At 31.7% G+C, this 16,677-nt stretch overlaps 1 protein-coding gene across 2 annotated transcripts in view; it reads left to right on the forward strand.

Moving 5' to 3' along the window:
• HOOK3 (hook microtubule tethering protein 3) overlaps window positions 1–16,677 on the forward strand; it is a 102,434-nt gene that overhangs the window by 67,461 nt on the left and 18,296 nt on the right. The window contains exons 12-18 of one of the 2 annotated variants that reach the window (XM_031950787.1): window positions 655–765; window positions 5,791–5,878; window positions 7,435–7,504; window positions 10,309–10,449; window positions 11,221–11,308; window positions 15,027–15,032; window positions 16,301–16,335. In XM_031950787.1, the coding sequence (XP_031806647.1) occupies window positions 655–765; window positions 5,791–5,878; window positions 7,435–7,504; window positions 10,309–10,449; window positions 11,221–11,308; window positions 15,027–15,032; window positions 16,301–16,335 (539 nt within the window). The remainder of the gene's footprint in view (window positions 1–654; window positions 766–5,790; window positions 5,879–7,434; window positions 7,505–10,308; window positions 10,450–11,220; window positions 11,309–15,026; window positions 15,033–16,300; window positions 16,336–16,677) is intronic. The other variant, XM_031950788.1, reaches the window with a different exon arrangement.

Consider the following 16,677-nt stretch of genomic DNA (forward strand, 5'->3'; position numbering starts at 1 on the left):
TATTTAATTGATTATATTTATATACTCCCTACTCAGTTCAGGAAGTATTCAAAGGTCAGTTGATTAATTGACATCCTTTTAATGGTTCATTGTTCACAAAGCATTTTGCAAACATTCTTATTTGAGCCTCATAATATTATCCCCATTTTAGGGAATGGCGTAGGAACTGGGCTAAGTACTATTGTTTCTGGAAAGGAAATATTGATTAATTGCCCTGTGGATCAGTATTAATTTGCCTACATAATTTGTCCATAATCACATACTACATGTGCAACACAATCCCAAGTCTCTCAGAACTTCAGTTTTATCGTTTTTAAAATAGTAATAATATTATATGCCACCACCTAAGTCAGCAAGGTGTTTTTGAGGAAAGATTTGTAAGCCTCAAAGCATTATGAGAAGTGAACCATTATTGAAAATATAATTAGAACAACAATAAATAAAGCTTCCTAAAGGGTCTCTTCGAGAAAATAATTATGTTTGACCTATTTCTCCAATGCATTTGGTTTAAATCAGACTCTCCATACACATTTGATTGAGAAATAATATTTTAAAAGATATTTGTATGTGTAGTCCTCTTTTTAAATTAAGGCAGGGAAAAACTAGTAATTTTTATTACTTGTTATTATTAATAACTTCATGTTTCTATAACAGGTAGTAGAACTACAAAATAGATTATCTGAAGAATCAAAGAAAGCAGATAAATTAGATTTTGAATATAAACGACTGAAAGAAAAAGTGGACAGTCTTCAAAAAGAAAAGGACGTGAGTATATATAGTGGTTATTCTGATAAATTGAAGCAACTTGGTATGATCGTTAGAATGTGAAGCTGGAGTCAGAAATGCCTAGGTTTAATTCTGCCTTTATCACTTAACTATATGATCCCAGGCAAACCACTTCGCTGGAACTAATCTGCCAGGTCATTGTTTTTGATCTTAGTCTAAAGCAGCCATTCTCAAAGTATAGTCCAAAGACCCCAAAGAGTCCAGACACAGGGTGAGTCAAAAGTATTTCAATATTTATCATAAGAAATTCTTTGCTTATTATAAGACTCCTCCCTTTTCCAACTGCATTTCTCTGTAAGGCCTGATTTTCTAATATATTTCAAGCAAAACAAGCAAAAAATTGAATGCAGACACACATATAAGAGATTAGCCATCTATTAAGCCAGAACTTAAAGAAATTTGGAAAAATATGTAAAAGTTGTATAACTCTTCTCATTTTTTGTTTATGTTAACATTTAATAGATTTTTTTTTAATATTAGTTTTTAATGAAGTAGGTATTGATAGGCATAGCTTATAAATAAGCTCTTTCAAGGTCCTCAGTAATTTTGGTTTTGTATTTTATTTTTTGTTTTGTTTTTTTTTTGTTTTGTTTTGTTTGGAGGCAATCAGAGTAAAGTGAATTGGCCCAGGGTCACATAGTTAGTAAGGGTCTGATGCAGGATTTTAACTCAGGTCCTTCTGACTCCAGGGTCAGTACTGTATCCACTGTGTCATCTAGCTGTCCCACCTCTGTAATTTTTAAATTTGTTAAGGGGGCCTGAAGCCACATTCATTTAATGAATTAAAAATATTAAACATTTGTAATGTGCAGTTTCTTATGCTAAGACTTGGGATACACCTATAAAAGCATAAAAAAATTTCTGTCCTCAAGAATTCTAATGCGGGAAGACCACAATGTATGGGGGGGGGGGGGGTGTTATTTTTTCCTAGGGAATTGTGGGAGTAACTTATTTCATAGGACAGTTAATTAATTGATAGTCCCTTTTCCCAAAAGTATTAATTGTTTGGTTGCTGTGCCTGGAGCAAGAAATGGGCAGGGGTATGGTTTTTGCATAGTTGTTGGGTAGAGCCAGATAACTTGAGTATATGACTTGATAGGATGTGAACCAAAGGTTGGTCTTCGGGGTGGCCTACATTTGTAGTTTGTACTCGCCTACTCCCTAATCAGGAGTTTCAAATCAGGAACTGGACCATGAATTTTCTGTAATAGCTCCAGGTTTGGAGAAATGGGATAATGGTAACAGGGCAGATAATAAGAAAAACATTTCTAATAGAGTACATAATTTTATTTTATCACTTAAATAAGAATGTTGTTTTTACTTTCAAAATCTGTTGATGCTTTTGTTATGTTTAATTTTCATTTCTTCTTTCTATTTACTTACTCTGAAAAATTAAAATCATATTTATAGAAAATTTTCTGATAAACTGGATCAAGAATCCCTTTAATAATAAAATTCATTTACTTGGGAATTTCCCCATGTTTTCTCACTTGAGGCTCTTAAAATCTTTCCTAGAAGATTTCTTTCTCTCATGTATTAGCTCAAACCCTCAACAAATTGCTCTTCTGTCCTACAGATGAAATAAACTAAACTCGGTTTTTCTCCTTTCCATCTCATCTTATTTCTCTCTGACCCCAGGTCCTTAGTAGCTGGATAGGTCATAATGGAGGGACATTAATTGGAGAGGGCCTAAAATATTGTAAACTGTGGAGAATTCAGGTTACTCCCTATGGCAAGCTGAGAAAAGCTGAAAGGATTGTTTCTCTTTAAGTGGGTCTTTATTTAATCGCCCCCCCCCCTTTTGAATTTCTTGTGAATTCCTTGCCTTGACAAAATTATCATGACCCCACAATTAATAGTATCCCTTCAGATCAATTTATAATGTCAGTCCCAGAGGTTATTTTTTTTCCTATAAAAGAAGCTACTAGTACCCCACTCCTTCTTTAAACTTCTTTAGAAATTTAGCCTACTTTATTGAAGGTTCATTAAAAATTGCCTGCCTTCATTCTTCCTTGCAAAACTTTATGTTCCAGATTTACCCCCAATGCCCCAGAAGGCAAGTAATCCAATATAAGTTAAACACTTGTAATTCTTCTAAACATATTTCCACATTTATTTACTATGCTGCAGAAGAAAAATCAGATCAGGGGAGGAGGAAGCAAGCAAAAAAAAAACAAAAAAATAAAATAAAAATACTTAATGTTGTGATCTACATTCAGTCTCCTTTCTCTGGATACATATGACTCTTTCTGATGGGGTACAGCTTCAAGGGAAAATATAACAGTAATTCTGAGGTCCCCTAACTTTAGGAGTGCTATTGTTTTGACAATCTGTCTGTCAAAGATTCTAAAGCCTTAGGAATAATATAGTATAGTCCTATAAACATTGCTGACTGTCAGATAAACAATTTGTTGGTCAGTGATAGCTAAGTTCCTGAAACAATAGTGAATAGAATACTTATAAGCCATAAAACTAGCAAATAAGTAAACATGAAGCTCTAATCTCTCTAATTTGTCCTATAAATTTATCTTCTTGCTCCTGGTTCTCTGCTAAATCCTTTTGGAACTTAGCCCACTTCAACTGTTGACTAGAAATAAAAGGCCAGAACAATTGACGTCAAAGTGAGCAAAGTGATAAGGAGCCACAATAACAAAACATTTGCTAACTCAGGGAGGGAAAATGTTTCCAATATTGTGTTGTAATTGAAATTAATTTACTTTTCACTATTAAATAGAACATGCTACCAAGCATTAAAAATGTTGTCAAATAAGTTATTGATTACATTATCTTACAAATTGATATAGTACTTTAAAATATCTTAAATTTTGTCATTTCTTATTTTAAACGTTAAAAACACTAAGAAACTTGTTTAAGAGTTTAGGGTCTAATTTTTTTTTCTTATAAAAACTAATTCCAATCAAAAAGAAAACAGGGTTTACTTTTCCTTAATTTTTAGGACAGCAATGACATAAGGACCACTGAAAAACTTATTTTGACTTATTTATAAATGTAACTATAATTACATTCAAAAGCAGCACTTACAACTCATTATTTATAAAAGAATCCAAGTTAGTGAAATATTCTACCTAAGCATTACATAAATAATTATAATTGCCTTGACATTAGCAATACTAAAAGATTATTATGTCATTTCATTCAAATTTATAACTCTTGCCCATGGAGTGAAGAGTTGTAATTCTTATTTCTTTAGATTAAATGAATGAATGAAAAAACATTGTACTATAGTGAGCTATATGGTAAGTGCTATCAATAACAATACAAAAGCTAGATAATCTCAGCAAGTGATACCTTAGTGTAATAACATAATACATTTGGTGTTAGGGAGAGATGGGTATTTTTATTTGAGAAGTGATAAGAGATGGAAGTATAATTTTTTCTTCTTGTTGTTTGTCCTTTGTTTTCAAAGAGAACGATAACATCAGGGAAGTGATGCCATAACATTCCGGTAAATTAGATTTTCTTGAGAGGGGGCTGTGCAAGGTCACCTGCCTCACTTTCCCCTCTAGAGCCATCTGAGTCCAGTGGCCAGATAAAGATCAGGAGGACTAGAGATGGCCCTGGATGCAGTGGGAGATCTTGGGCTTTTTAAGCTGAGGTCTTCAACTAGTCTCAGTTTGACTGATGCATACCAATTCAGTGCTTAAGGCTAGATAGCAATTGAGGCAAAGAATCTCCTTTCACTTCATCCCCCTCAAAAAATCAACAACAAACCAACCCAAATAAAGTAAATCTGGGAGGGGAAGACCTCGGGTTTCTGGTGAAGCAGAAATGATTGTGATTTACATTCAATCTGAGTCAATCAGGACCCAAACTTTAAGCACATAGAACTTGGCCTAGGACCTATTGTTGGTCAATTAGAATCAGATTGGTTTTGATCTAGGCCTGGTCCTTAAGAAAAAAAAACTAGCCAGTAAATCCCAAGATATCTTGGGAGGGTTCAGAAGTGAAAAAGAGGGCGTGGGAAAGGCTTTTAAGAGCATCTGTAGGCTGTAGAGATATAATATGGATAAGGAAAATGATGAATATTGATATACCTCAACATAGCACAGTGCTTTGTGAAATTTATATTATAAAATTTATATTTTCTTAATTGAAGTCTAAATAAACAATGCTCTTAAATAAAGAACAAATCAAATTAATTGAAAATTCCAAATCAAGCTTTAATGTTTCCTAAAAAATGTAAGAAACAATATATATGGACAGCACTGCTACCAAATAGGTATCTTGTACATTATCACCTCTGTGAGTTGCCCTTTGATTCTGTTCTGTCCAGAACTGTCTTCCCCCTCCCACTTTACCTACTCACTGAATGACACTATCCTTTAAAGCCCTGCCTAAAGGTTGTTCGCTCCAAAGCCTTTCTCTCAATAACCTCTCTGTTCTGACTTCACAGAGTAAACTTTTTCTGCTTCTGTACAACAATAATTTAATGTTGTGTCGTCTGTTTCTATCTTCTCTGTCAGCTGAAGTAAGCTTTTTGAAAGTAGAAACTAGACCTTATTTAAACAGGGCTCTGCATATAGCAGGCACTGACTGAGCACCGTGTAATAGGAAGAGGCTTGGCTCAGTGTTGTAGAGGACCTTATTTTAATTTCTTTCTCTATCATAGTGAGAAAATGGAGGGCTTAGATTAGACAGCATTTAAAGTTCCTCTTAGCTCTTAATCTATGATCCTATGGTAATAAATATTTTTTAGTTTGTGACTGTCCATTTAGAAGTTTTGTTCTTTTTTTTTAAAAGTCTTAGGGATCAGTTTTTAAATGGACTTGAAAATGTATTTGTATTACATAAAAAGTACCTGAGTTCCCAGTAACTATCCTTCTGAATACAGTTTAGTAATGTTAATATTACTTCAGACATTAAAGTATGGTATTTCTGAAAGCAAATATAGTACACCAATAGAACTAACTTTTGATACTTGGGTTTTTGTATTTTATCCTTAATTAATCTAATTTTAATCCTCTTTATCTTTTGTTTCTGTAGAGATTAAGAACTGAACGGGATTCTCTTAAAGAAACTATTGAAGAACTTAGATGTGTACAGGCTCAAGAAGGACAGCTCACTACACAAGGTAGCCAACCCTAAATACCTTGAGTTGAAAACAATCTTAAACTTAAGTTCTGTAATGCAAGTATAAGCAAAATGTTTTCTTTAAATTTTCTTTTAACTTAAAATTTAATTAAAATATTTTTATATATAAGAAAACTTGTTTAAAGCAGTTCTTAGGTCTCCTTAGAAGTCAGTAGATAAATTTCATGGACTTCAGTGAACTTTGGATAAAAGAAATTTTACATATTTTCAATAATATTTGATTTCCTTTATATTTTACATACTTCTCAGTATGTTAAGAAAATATTTTACATACTTCTCAGAAGGATCTGTTCACCAGACTGCCAAAAGACATCCATAACATACAAAAAAGTCAAGAACTTTTGATTCTTGTTATTTAAAGATTTTTCCTTTACTAGAGGGGGAAAGTTAGTCCATTCAAGAAAATAGCAGGGGTTGTTGAACTATTTTAAACAAAACAAAGATTTGAAAGCTTAAGGCTAGAGCCCCTGAGTTATGAGCATAGTTCCTGAATCTGGTTTTAAAAATGTAATCTAGTAGTATTCTTATAGGAAACATTAGATAGATAGAGTAACATTTGTTCAGTGACTTCACAAAAGTCTTTTCAACAATTTTCCATACTTATTGAGTCAGTGAAGTTAGTTTAGTAGACCATGAACCAACCTCTAAAGGTAGAAGATTTAACTTTCATCTCATATAAACATTATTTGAATGGCTTTCTTAGTAGAAAGATATTTTTAGTTCATGGTAATAAAATGGGATTTTATTATTATTTTGCAAAATATTAAAAATTGTGAAAAAAGTTTTATTTTCATCATTATGTTATAGAAAAAAATTAGGAAATTTGATTAATAATTCACTGGGACATAGTCAAGTATCTGGTCTCTTTGTGGGTTGTATTTCCCTTCCATTTCCTCCTGCAAACAGCTTACCTTCATATAATGTTTTACTTCATTATGTTCTGCATTGCTAATTTTTTTTCTCTTCCTAGCTCACTTTAGTCTACCTAACATTCTTCATTTTCACTATTTGGTTTCTTGGTGTTTCACTTGGCTCCCAAAGGGAATTTATACTCATGGGACAAATGCAAACTAGAAAGAGGTTAAGAAAATGCTTGGAATGTTTGTTTTGGTGCTCCTTTCAAAACTGTTCTCTGAAAAATTAATTCTGTCTATATCAAATATCTGGAACGAGATCCCAATAGTTGATTTATTTAGAAAAATTAAAAAGTGCATAAGGAAATGTTTGATCTTCTACAGTTTGATCTTCATGTTTCATCTTCATAAGAGTTTTTACATCTTAAATGCTACTAACTTTTATGAACAAGAAAGAACACAACTGTCACTTCTCACGTAACCCTTCTTATTCTTCCCACTGAAAAACTTACAATGATTATTATGATTAACCAAACATAAAAGACTTTGGCTTTTAGCTATGCTTATGGAGAAGGGCTTTTTAATCCAGGAAGAAGGATGGAAAAACCTAAATGAGAGGAAAAAAAGATGACTTTTTCCCTAACTACTCTGTTTCATCATGTGTATCATATTTATCGTATAGGATTAATGCCTCTGGGAAGTCAAGAGTCTTCAGACAGTCTGGCAGCAGAGATTGTTACACCCGAAATAAAGTAAGTATACTATAATGGTTTGTATTTACCCTGTATAGAGTATTTTGACACATGCCATCTCCCTTATTATCCACAACTTTCTCTTTCATTGAGCCTTAACTTGAGTACTAGCTGTTTCCCTGATAACTCTCAGGTAGAAGTTATTCTTCCTCCTTGAATTCAATTCTTCAGTTGATTTCTCCTGAAAATGGATTTTTAAAAAAAATTTTTTTAACTAATGTGGGAATTAAAATGATCCCACCTACATTAAAAGAGATTGAGACAGAGCTCTGAGTCAGTGGTACTTTATGGTTCAATGAAGTGGACCTCAGATTTTCCTAATGATCTGTGATGCCTCTTCCTTTTAGGGCCCTATTTTTAGGACTGAATGTATCTAGTCAATACAGAACACTTCTGTTAAATAAACAAAATAACGTCAGCAGGGTCACAAGTTAGGTGAAGCAAGAAATAATTCCACACAAGATGGACAGCGTTCTTAGGTTCAGGACAAGGAAATGGTACAAGTTGTCACAGTCAGTGACCTAAATGATCATAAGATGGTCTTGTTCCTCTCAGACAAGTGATTGGTCCAAACATACAAATCTATTTTGGGGTACTTGCCATGTAGTTGTGATCTCTGCCACATTGGGCCTGGTCATTATGACAAGTTAAAACAAGGATGGAGAGTCTTTAGTTAATTTCCTATCATTAATGAACTTAGAATCTGCATCTCACAGCTCTGGGACATTATAGAGTAAGGGTACAAATGAATTGCTACTTTTATTCATCGCCTTAATTTCTCATGATATACTTTCTATCCCTCTTATCTCCTCAGTGAACAAAGTAAAAAAGAAAACAGCTCAGGTTTATGTTCCCTTGTAGGTTAGCACTTAAAAATTTAGTGACTTTTTTGGAGACAAAAAGTAGGAGTATTTTTCTTATTTTCAATAATTCTGAAATATGAACTTCTATATTGGTAGTTTCTATCTCTTTAAAGAAGGGTGGGAGATAAATGTTGAAATCTAATTATTGAGCATCTACTTTGTTTTCAGTTCCTCAGTACTACAAAAAGTGCTGCTGCAAATACTTCGTGTATATAGGATGACTTCTATTACTCTTAACCCTAAGAAGAGGCGTCACTGAAAGGTCTTCATAAAGATTTAGAGTCAGAAGACCTAGGCTTAATTTCCACTCTGCCTCAAGTATACTGTGACTGTATATCTATGACTTCAAATATACTCTTTGTAGAAAAGTCCGTTAAATTCTGTAGGCCTCAATTTCCTTTCCTTAAAATAACAAGATTGCATTCAGTGACATTATAGGAATCCTCTTAACTGACAGAAATGGGACCTCTTTGGAAAGATTTACTGCCAGAAGGAATCCAGTGAATATGGGTCAATAGTAAGAGACCAAACTGAAAGCAAAGAAATTCATTAGTATGCTAAGGGAGACTGCTTTCTAATAGAAGCTTTAGTTTCCTAGGGTATCTATTTAGTTTTTTATCATTTTTCAGGGTCACTTAGAGTATATAGCCAGGCAGCAGTGTTCTGTGGTAATTTAGAGTAGATATAGCCTTTCACAGACAGGGGGAAGGGTAGAGAAAGGAGGAATAATTCAAAGGAGAAAAGGAAACTATTTAGAAACTGTCACAATTTATTATCATAATAAGAACACAGCTTACTTGTATTCAAGGTTAAAAGACACTGGGAGATGACCAAATATTTTTATGATTGTTAAGCCCATTTAAACAAAATATCAAATGTCTCTTATCTAAGGATAGCAAATAGTTGTTACAGTAGTGAAGCAGACCATTTGCTTCATTTTGTCTTTGCATAGTTTGTTATATTTTATTCCTCTTTTAGTAAAAGTTGAAGATTTTCTCTTTGAGGCCACTAGGTGATTAAAGGATTTCTGCATTATTAGTAAATCAAGATGTTTTGAAATGATTATGATTCCTACTTCCCCTCTACAATTTCTAGATCCCATCTAGTCTATATGCTAAGGCCCATTGACTTAATATTGTAGATTTGGGTATATATCTCTTCTCCCTATCAGCCTCTAAGCTCCTGGAAGGAAAGAACTCTTTTATTTTATTTTTGTAGAGATACTCTATGGTTTGTTAAATTGGAATAAGTAGCTATGTCCTTTTAAAATTATAATTTTAAAAAATATTATGGAAAAACTTTTGAACATGTAAAAATACAAGAAGTGTTATGAGGGGATAAAAGAAAAATCTTTTTTCCTCTACTCAATGAAAACATTTTCATATTTAAGGTAATTACTGTATTTACTAGAATAATAGTAATTATAGCTAATATTTATATAGCATTCATTGTGTGTCAGACACTCTGCTAAAGTACTTTACTATTATTATCTCATTTGATACTACAGCAACCCAAGGAGCTGGGTAATGTTATCCCCATTTTACAAATGAGGAAACTGAAACAAACACATTGTGTCCCAGAGCCTATAAGATCTAGCACAGTGCTTTTCCCAGTCTTTTTTATACAGTAGGCATTTAGTATAAATTTTCAAAGAATTAATTATGTTAACATCTCTAAGACCCAAATGTCTAAATCTGAAATGAAAGAAGATCCATTCATTAGAAAAATTCAGATGATGGTATTGATCATGTTCCGATTATCTGTTCTTAAAAACCAAGGTTTAAACACCTTGATCTCATAGCCAGTGACTTCATTAATCCTTTTTTCCATTTATTTGAAATCCAGTCTTTGCTTTGAATACATGGCTATATATTGATATATTTTTAATAATTATATTAAACACTTAACAATGCATTTCAATTGTTTTTTTTACCTATCCAGGGAGAAACTTATTCGTCTTCAGCATGAAAATAAGATGTTAAAACTTAATCAAGAGGGTTCTGACAATGAACGGATTGCATTACTGCAGAGTCTGCTTGATGATGCAAATCTACGTAAGAATGAACTAGAGACAGAAAACAGGTAGGAAAATATTAATAGTATCAGCTACTTAAGCAATTCCTATTATATGGACATGATTACTTTGAAATCCAGTATTTAAATTTTAAGTAGAGATTAAACAAAATATTATGTTTCTTCTTCAGATGCTTTAAACTTTTCCACGACCTTTTGTAGACTCATCTTATTTTCAGTTTTTTTCCAGTTATACATAAAACAATTTTTAATATTCTTTTTTAAAATTTTTAGTCCCAATTTTTCTCCTTCTCTTCCTCCCTCCCCTCTTCCCTCAATGAGAAGGTAAACTATTTTAAGCAATGTAGGTTATATAAGTACAGTATAGACTCAAGAAAGTGCCTGTTCACATTTTTATTAATTTATTCTATATACTTCCATAGTAGTCACATTGTAGCAGTATCTGAATCATCCTATTTCTCTCATTTTTATTCTTACTGATTTAATATCAGCAATTAATAAATTATTGAGTTCCAAAATCTTTTACCCCGGGTCACTTTGATGGGTTTTTGTCAGGTTGTTAGACAGTGTTCTTTTTTTTCCCCCCCAGACTAATTTGACTTTATTCCTAATGATAGAAATACTAGAATCTTCAATTTGCTCTTTTCTTTTTCAGACAGGGGATTATGAAGGAGAGATAAATAGATTATTCATGATAAGACATTTGTGTCTTAATATCTCCTATCTCCAACATTGGATCGTTAAAAAAAAAAAAAAAAAAAAAAAAAAAGGCATAAATTATCCTGAATCTCCAAAATAAAGTGTTTTTTTTATTTCTAGACTGGTGAATCAAAGACTTCTAGAAGTACAGTCACAAGTTGAAGAATTACAGAAATCTTTACAGGAACAGGGCTCAAAAGCAGAAGATGTAAGTGTTCATTTAAAATTTTTAGCAATTGCATAGTAATAAGAAAACTTAGAACTAATTGTTCTATTTTGTTAATTTTTATATAATTTCCCATGGCTCTAAAAAAGAAAATCATAAATATTTCCTATTTGTGAAGCATTCCCTGCTGTATCATATGGACTCTTTCCTAGATTGACTCTTAGCATATGTATTGTGATAATATATTGTCACAATGTTTTGTGAAGAGGACAGCATTTTCTTAATATGAAAATGCAGTCCTTTTCCCCATCTCAGCTTTTAAAATGTTTGCCTACAAAGAATGTTCTATGTGTTGATAATATTCATCCAGATTCATAAACAAAAATTAGTTTTTCCTCTTTTACTATGAGAAACTTGATTATGATTAAGATTTATAACTTAATGAATAAGACTTTAACAAATTTATTAACTTCTTCAGTCTGGTATGCAATGGAGAATTTAGTTTTATTTAGTGTTCAGCAGAAAACTGAAGAATAATCATTGGATTGTCTTTTGCTTACAAAGACTGATCTTTTTGAACTGCTTTTTGTAGCATAAATAGAACCATTTGTTAGAAGGATCCAATTTTGTATGTTTTGCTTCAGAATTTTAGGGAATCCAACCTTAACCCAAGTCTCTTGGGCTCAGGGTCTATTTTGATGCTAAGATGGGCATTTAAATCTGTTTGCTATAAAGCAAATAATTTATTTCATATAACTGTTGCTTTCTAAAGCTCTCTCATATTCCCTAACAATATCTTCTGAGATTTCTCAAAATAGTGGATACACTGAGAAGATATTATCATCAAAATTCTTGTAATTGTCATGTCTCTAAAGGTATAGCAATACCCACAGATTTTTCTCTTTTTTATAAGGGCATTCATTCAATAAAAGCTTATTAGGGCACTGCCTTATTTCAATTTCTAGACTATATTTTTGTCTCAACCTAAATAACCCAGTTCTTATTACAATATGCAAGCCCAGTCTATAATTGATTATAGATATTAGAGGTAACTGAATGGAAACAGAACTTAGCCTTATGTACGAGGCTAATTGTCATTATGACTACTGTCCACTTAAGGCAGGTATTTTATTCTTTAAAGGTGTGCTATTTCCATTTAGCTGTACTTGGATATAGAAAACTTTATTTAAAATATAAGTCTTCTATGATTTTCCAGTCACAATTTATCTAGAGTTTTTAATGTGTGTACATGTGTTCTTTTTGGGTTATATTATAAAAGAATTGACTAGATTCTTTAATGAAAGTTCTAAAAACATTTGTGGTATTGTTGATTCCCTAATATGAAGCAGACATGATGTACCTTTCAAACAAGATATTGATAATTCAAATAAATTTTAAAATTTATTTCTAGATACTCTGGTCAGTTATAGCTCTTCTTTTGCTTTCCCTTTTTTCCCCGGGCTAACTTCAGCTCTCTTAAACACAAAGCCTTAGGTAGGAAAAATAAGTGAAACTTTTTCTTCTCACTGAACTGACTTTCTTAATGTTCTTTAAATTGCCAAAAGATTTTTTTAATGGTTTCCCTTACAATGATTCAGTTAAATTAGTATTTTTTCTTTTTTGTCTTTTCAACCTTAATGTTATTTAAATTGTAATGATTTAATGTCAAACTTTTTTGAAAGGCTAAGAAAAATATTGCTTAGTAATAATACCAGTAAGAGAATATTATTTTGCTGGAAAAGAAAATATGTCTTTAGTTTTATAGTCATGTTAACACTTTCAAAAACCAGAGATATTTTGGGATTAACTATTTGTTTTTATCCTCTTTGGAATCCCAGCCTGAAAAGCATATATTCTTGAGACTGGTAACCAACAACTAAATTGGCTAACTTTATCTCACTTTTAAAACAGGAAATCAATTTTGTATGTGCTCAGTGCCATTTTATATCTTCTTTTATGAATGATACTAAAGTACAACTACACTAAATTCCTTCCCTGAAACATCATCATAGTATAGAAGTGATTTCAAATACCCAAAGGATACATGAAGTAAATATAAACTGCAGTAAATCCTACCATATGGTAAAAATTTTGACAACAGCCATTCTACGGCTTATATACCTTAATAACTCATTTTAGCTAAATTCTGAAAGGGTCCTGGAGCATTAGATTTAACTTAATGGCTTTTTATAGTTATAAGGAATAGAGACATTTCTCTCTGGATTGATTAAAAAGTATAGATGAAAGAGAACTAACTGATGCATTACCAGAATCATAGATCCATGTAAGGTGAAAAGATCTGCCTGGGATACCTAAAAAACATTATAAAGCCTAAAGAAAACTCATAAAAAAGATGAATTTTTAAAAGTGAATTTTTAAGAAAAGTAAAAAGGAAATGAAATTAACATAAGGCTATTTCTATTTTCTAACTTTAGATTTTTTACTGCCAGATAAGAAAAGACAATTTTGGATCATCTGAGTTTTCCAATGTTATACTGAAAACTATTAAAAATTGGTCTCTATTGCTTATTAAATGAAAAATACAATTGTATTTATTTGAACATTTATTTTTGTCATTGATCATGTTAGATAATATTCTCTGAATAACACTTATGTTTTATTCACTCCTGATTAAACCCATATCAGTCCTACACACACATATATATATACATTGAAGTATTTTACAAAGTTGATGTTACACCTGTTATTTTTTCATACTATATTCATGCTGTTTTAGGACTTTTTTATGCAGAAAAAGCCTATTAAATAGAATGTTTGTTTTATTCTTAAACTATACTTTCTCTTTTAAAAAAAAAATAGCTTTTTGTTTTTCAAAATACATGCAAAGATAATTTTCAACATTTATTCTTGCAAAACCTTGTGTTCCAAAATTTTCTCTCTCCCTCTTCACCTCCCCTTTCCTTTAGACAGCAAGTAATCCAATTACTTTTTGCAATTAAACATGTGCAATTATTTTAAACATATTTCTACATTTATCATTTAATGCAAGGAAAATCAAATCAAAAGGGGAAAAAAGAAGAAAAAAAAAAAAACAAGCAAGCAAACAAAAAAAAAAAAATAAGGTAAAACTACTATGCTCTTGTCCACATTCAGTTTCTGTATTCTTCTCTCTGGATGCAGATAACTCTCTCTCCATCACAGATCTATTGGAATTGCCTTGAATCACGTCACTAATGAAAAGAGCCAAGTATATCACAATTAAACTATACTTTCAAGCAACCAAAAAAGTAGTGTTAAATGAAATACAAGACACATGATTTTTCCTTCTCAGGATTTGAATGTCTTACACTTCTTTTTCCTCACTAACATATAGTTGTTCCTCAGGAATATATAAGACACATTGCTGCCTCCCAAATCGAAGTGATCCTCTGAGAAAGAGCAGCCTCATTTCTCTTATCAAAAACAGACTGTCCTTTCATGTGACCAGAAGTCTTAAGAGTGGGCTGGTTTACATATTTTTTATTATTATTTTTATGTCATTTGTTTTTAGCATGGATGCAGAAAAGCATTGTTATATCCAATCACATGGATAATTTGAGCTAGCCACAGTGTATAAAACTGCAGAGAACAAAACAGGATGAGGAGAACGTAGAAGAAAGAAAAATGTACATTTCTGAAAAAAAAATTGCATATCTTTTCCTTCTGTTCATGAGTTACTAAATCGTTCCTTCTCTTGGCTGCTGTGTTTGCTTCCTACTAATATGTCCTCTCTGTCTCTTGGCATGGGTTTCTGCTCAAGGCTATTGTAAGTATGGCTTTCTATTTATTCCTGTTTATTAGACACTATATCCTACTTAGTTTTTTTAGTTAGAAATACATGAATGGAGCATTAAAGTAGATTACAGTGATGGTTGAAATTAAAGAATCTTTATGCATAATAGTTACTTAAATATAACTTAACATTTCAGTTTTTAATCTTTGCATTTGGTACTATTATTATCAACTATTAGTAAACCTATAACCAAACCAGAGAATGGGCATTTGATCTATGTTGCCTTAGTTAATTGATTAATTAGTCTACCTTAATTATTTCTTCTCCATTTTAAGTTGATATGTCCAGTTACAATAGATTTCAGAAACGTTTTTCCATTCCATCAGCATGTTTGAATTATTTGTCTCCATCTTCATTTAGGTATGTGTCCAGAGAACACAGATTTTATTATTAGGTCAGGCAATATTAGAAAGGTATATCCTCTGAAAAATACAAAGTTTTGAACTAATAGGTGTCATCATTTATATCCCAGATTCTTAGTCGTTTGCCGAATTATGCAAGGGATCTTGTAACTGAATGCGAAGTTCACAAAATTATGATTTATTAGCAGTAAATATTTTATTTGTATGCCTATTTTATATACCAGAGGTCATGTAAAAATTTTTCGGGCAAAAAGGGATCACAAGTGGAGAAAGTTTAAGAAGCCTTGATTTATACAGCCAGTCTGCTTCTTTAGAATGCGAACAGTTTTGTAGTTTCCTTTATTTTTATTATAATGTAGTAATAAAGGATATTTTGATCATAATTAGGAATTATTTTGCCCAACTTTATGTCAGTAAATTTGATGACCTAAGTGAAATGGAGAAATACTATAAAAATATAGATTGTGCCCAGATTAACAGAAGAGGAAATAAATTACTTAGTCTCATTTTAGAAAAAGAAACAAACTATTAACTAACTCCCAAAGAAAAAATCTCCAGGGCTAGATGGATTTTCATGTGAATTCTACCAAACATTTAAAGAACAATTAACTCCAATACTATACAAACTACTTGAAAAAACAGGGAAAGAAGGACTCCTTCCAAATTTCTTTTACGACGCAGACATGGTACTGAAGAATATTTTGCTGTACTAAAAATTTAACATTTTGGCTTAAGTAATAACTTGTTTTCTATAGGTTTATATTTAGCAGGAAAAATGTATTTAATATATAAAACCAAATCATTTCTGAAATTATTTTATTAAAGTTTAAATTAATCTAAATTTATAGTGTGAAGTAACAGACTATTTTCTATTTTTAGTCAGTTCTTCTGAAAAAGAAGCTTGAAGAACATTTGTAAGTATGGAATTGTTCCTTCTTGTTAACTGAACTCTTTCTAACTGTCTTGTATACTCACATTAGAGAATTGCTAGGGGAAGCAACTGAGGGAGTGGTAAGGAAACTTAGGTTAGAAAAATATAAAGGATATACCAGGAAAATGTGCTATTAAAATCCCAATACTTAGGGTTTGTTTTATTTGACAGATTGCTTTTTGTTTGTTTGTTTGTTTGGAACAGGTTGTTTTCATGAGATTTGTAATTCAAATCCTTGTGCTCTCAAAAAAGACTGTACAAGAGTTTTCTAGTTTTACAATTTTTATTTTGTGATTCTAGCTGTGTTATATAGCAATGCAAATTT

The sequence above is a fragment of the Sarcophilus harrisii genome, chromosome 2 (genome assembly GCF_902635505.1).
Source record: "Sarcophilus harrisii chromosome 2, mSarHar1.11, whole genome shotgun sequence".
Classification (NCBI taxonomy): Eukaryota; Metazoa; Chordata; class Mammalia; order Dasyuromorphia; family Dasyuridae; genus Sarcophilus; species Sarcophilus harrisii.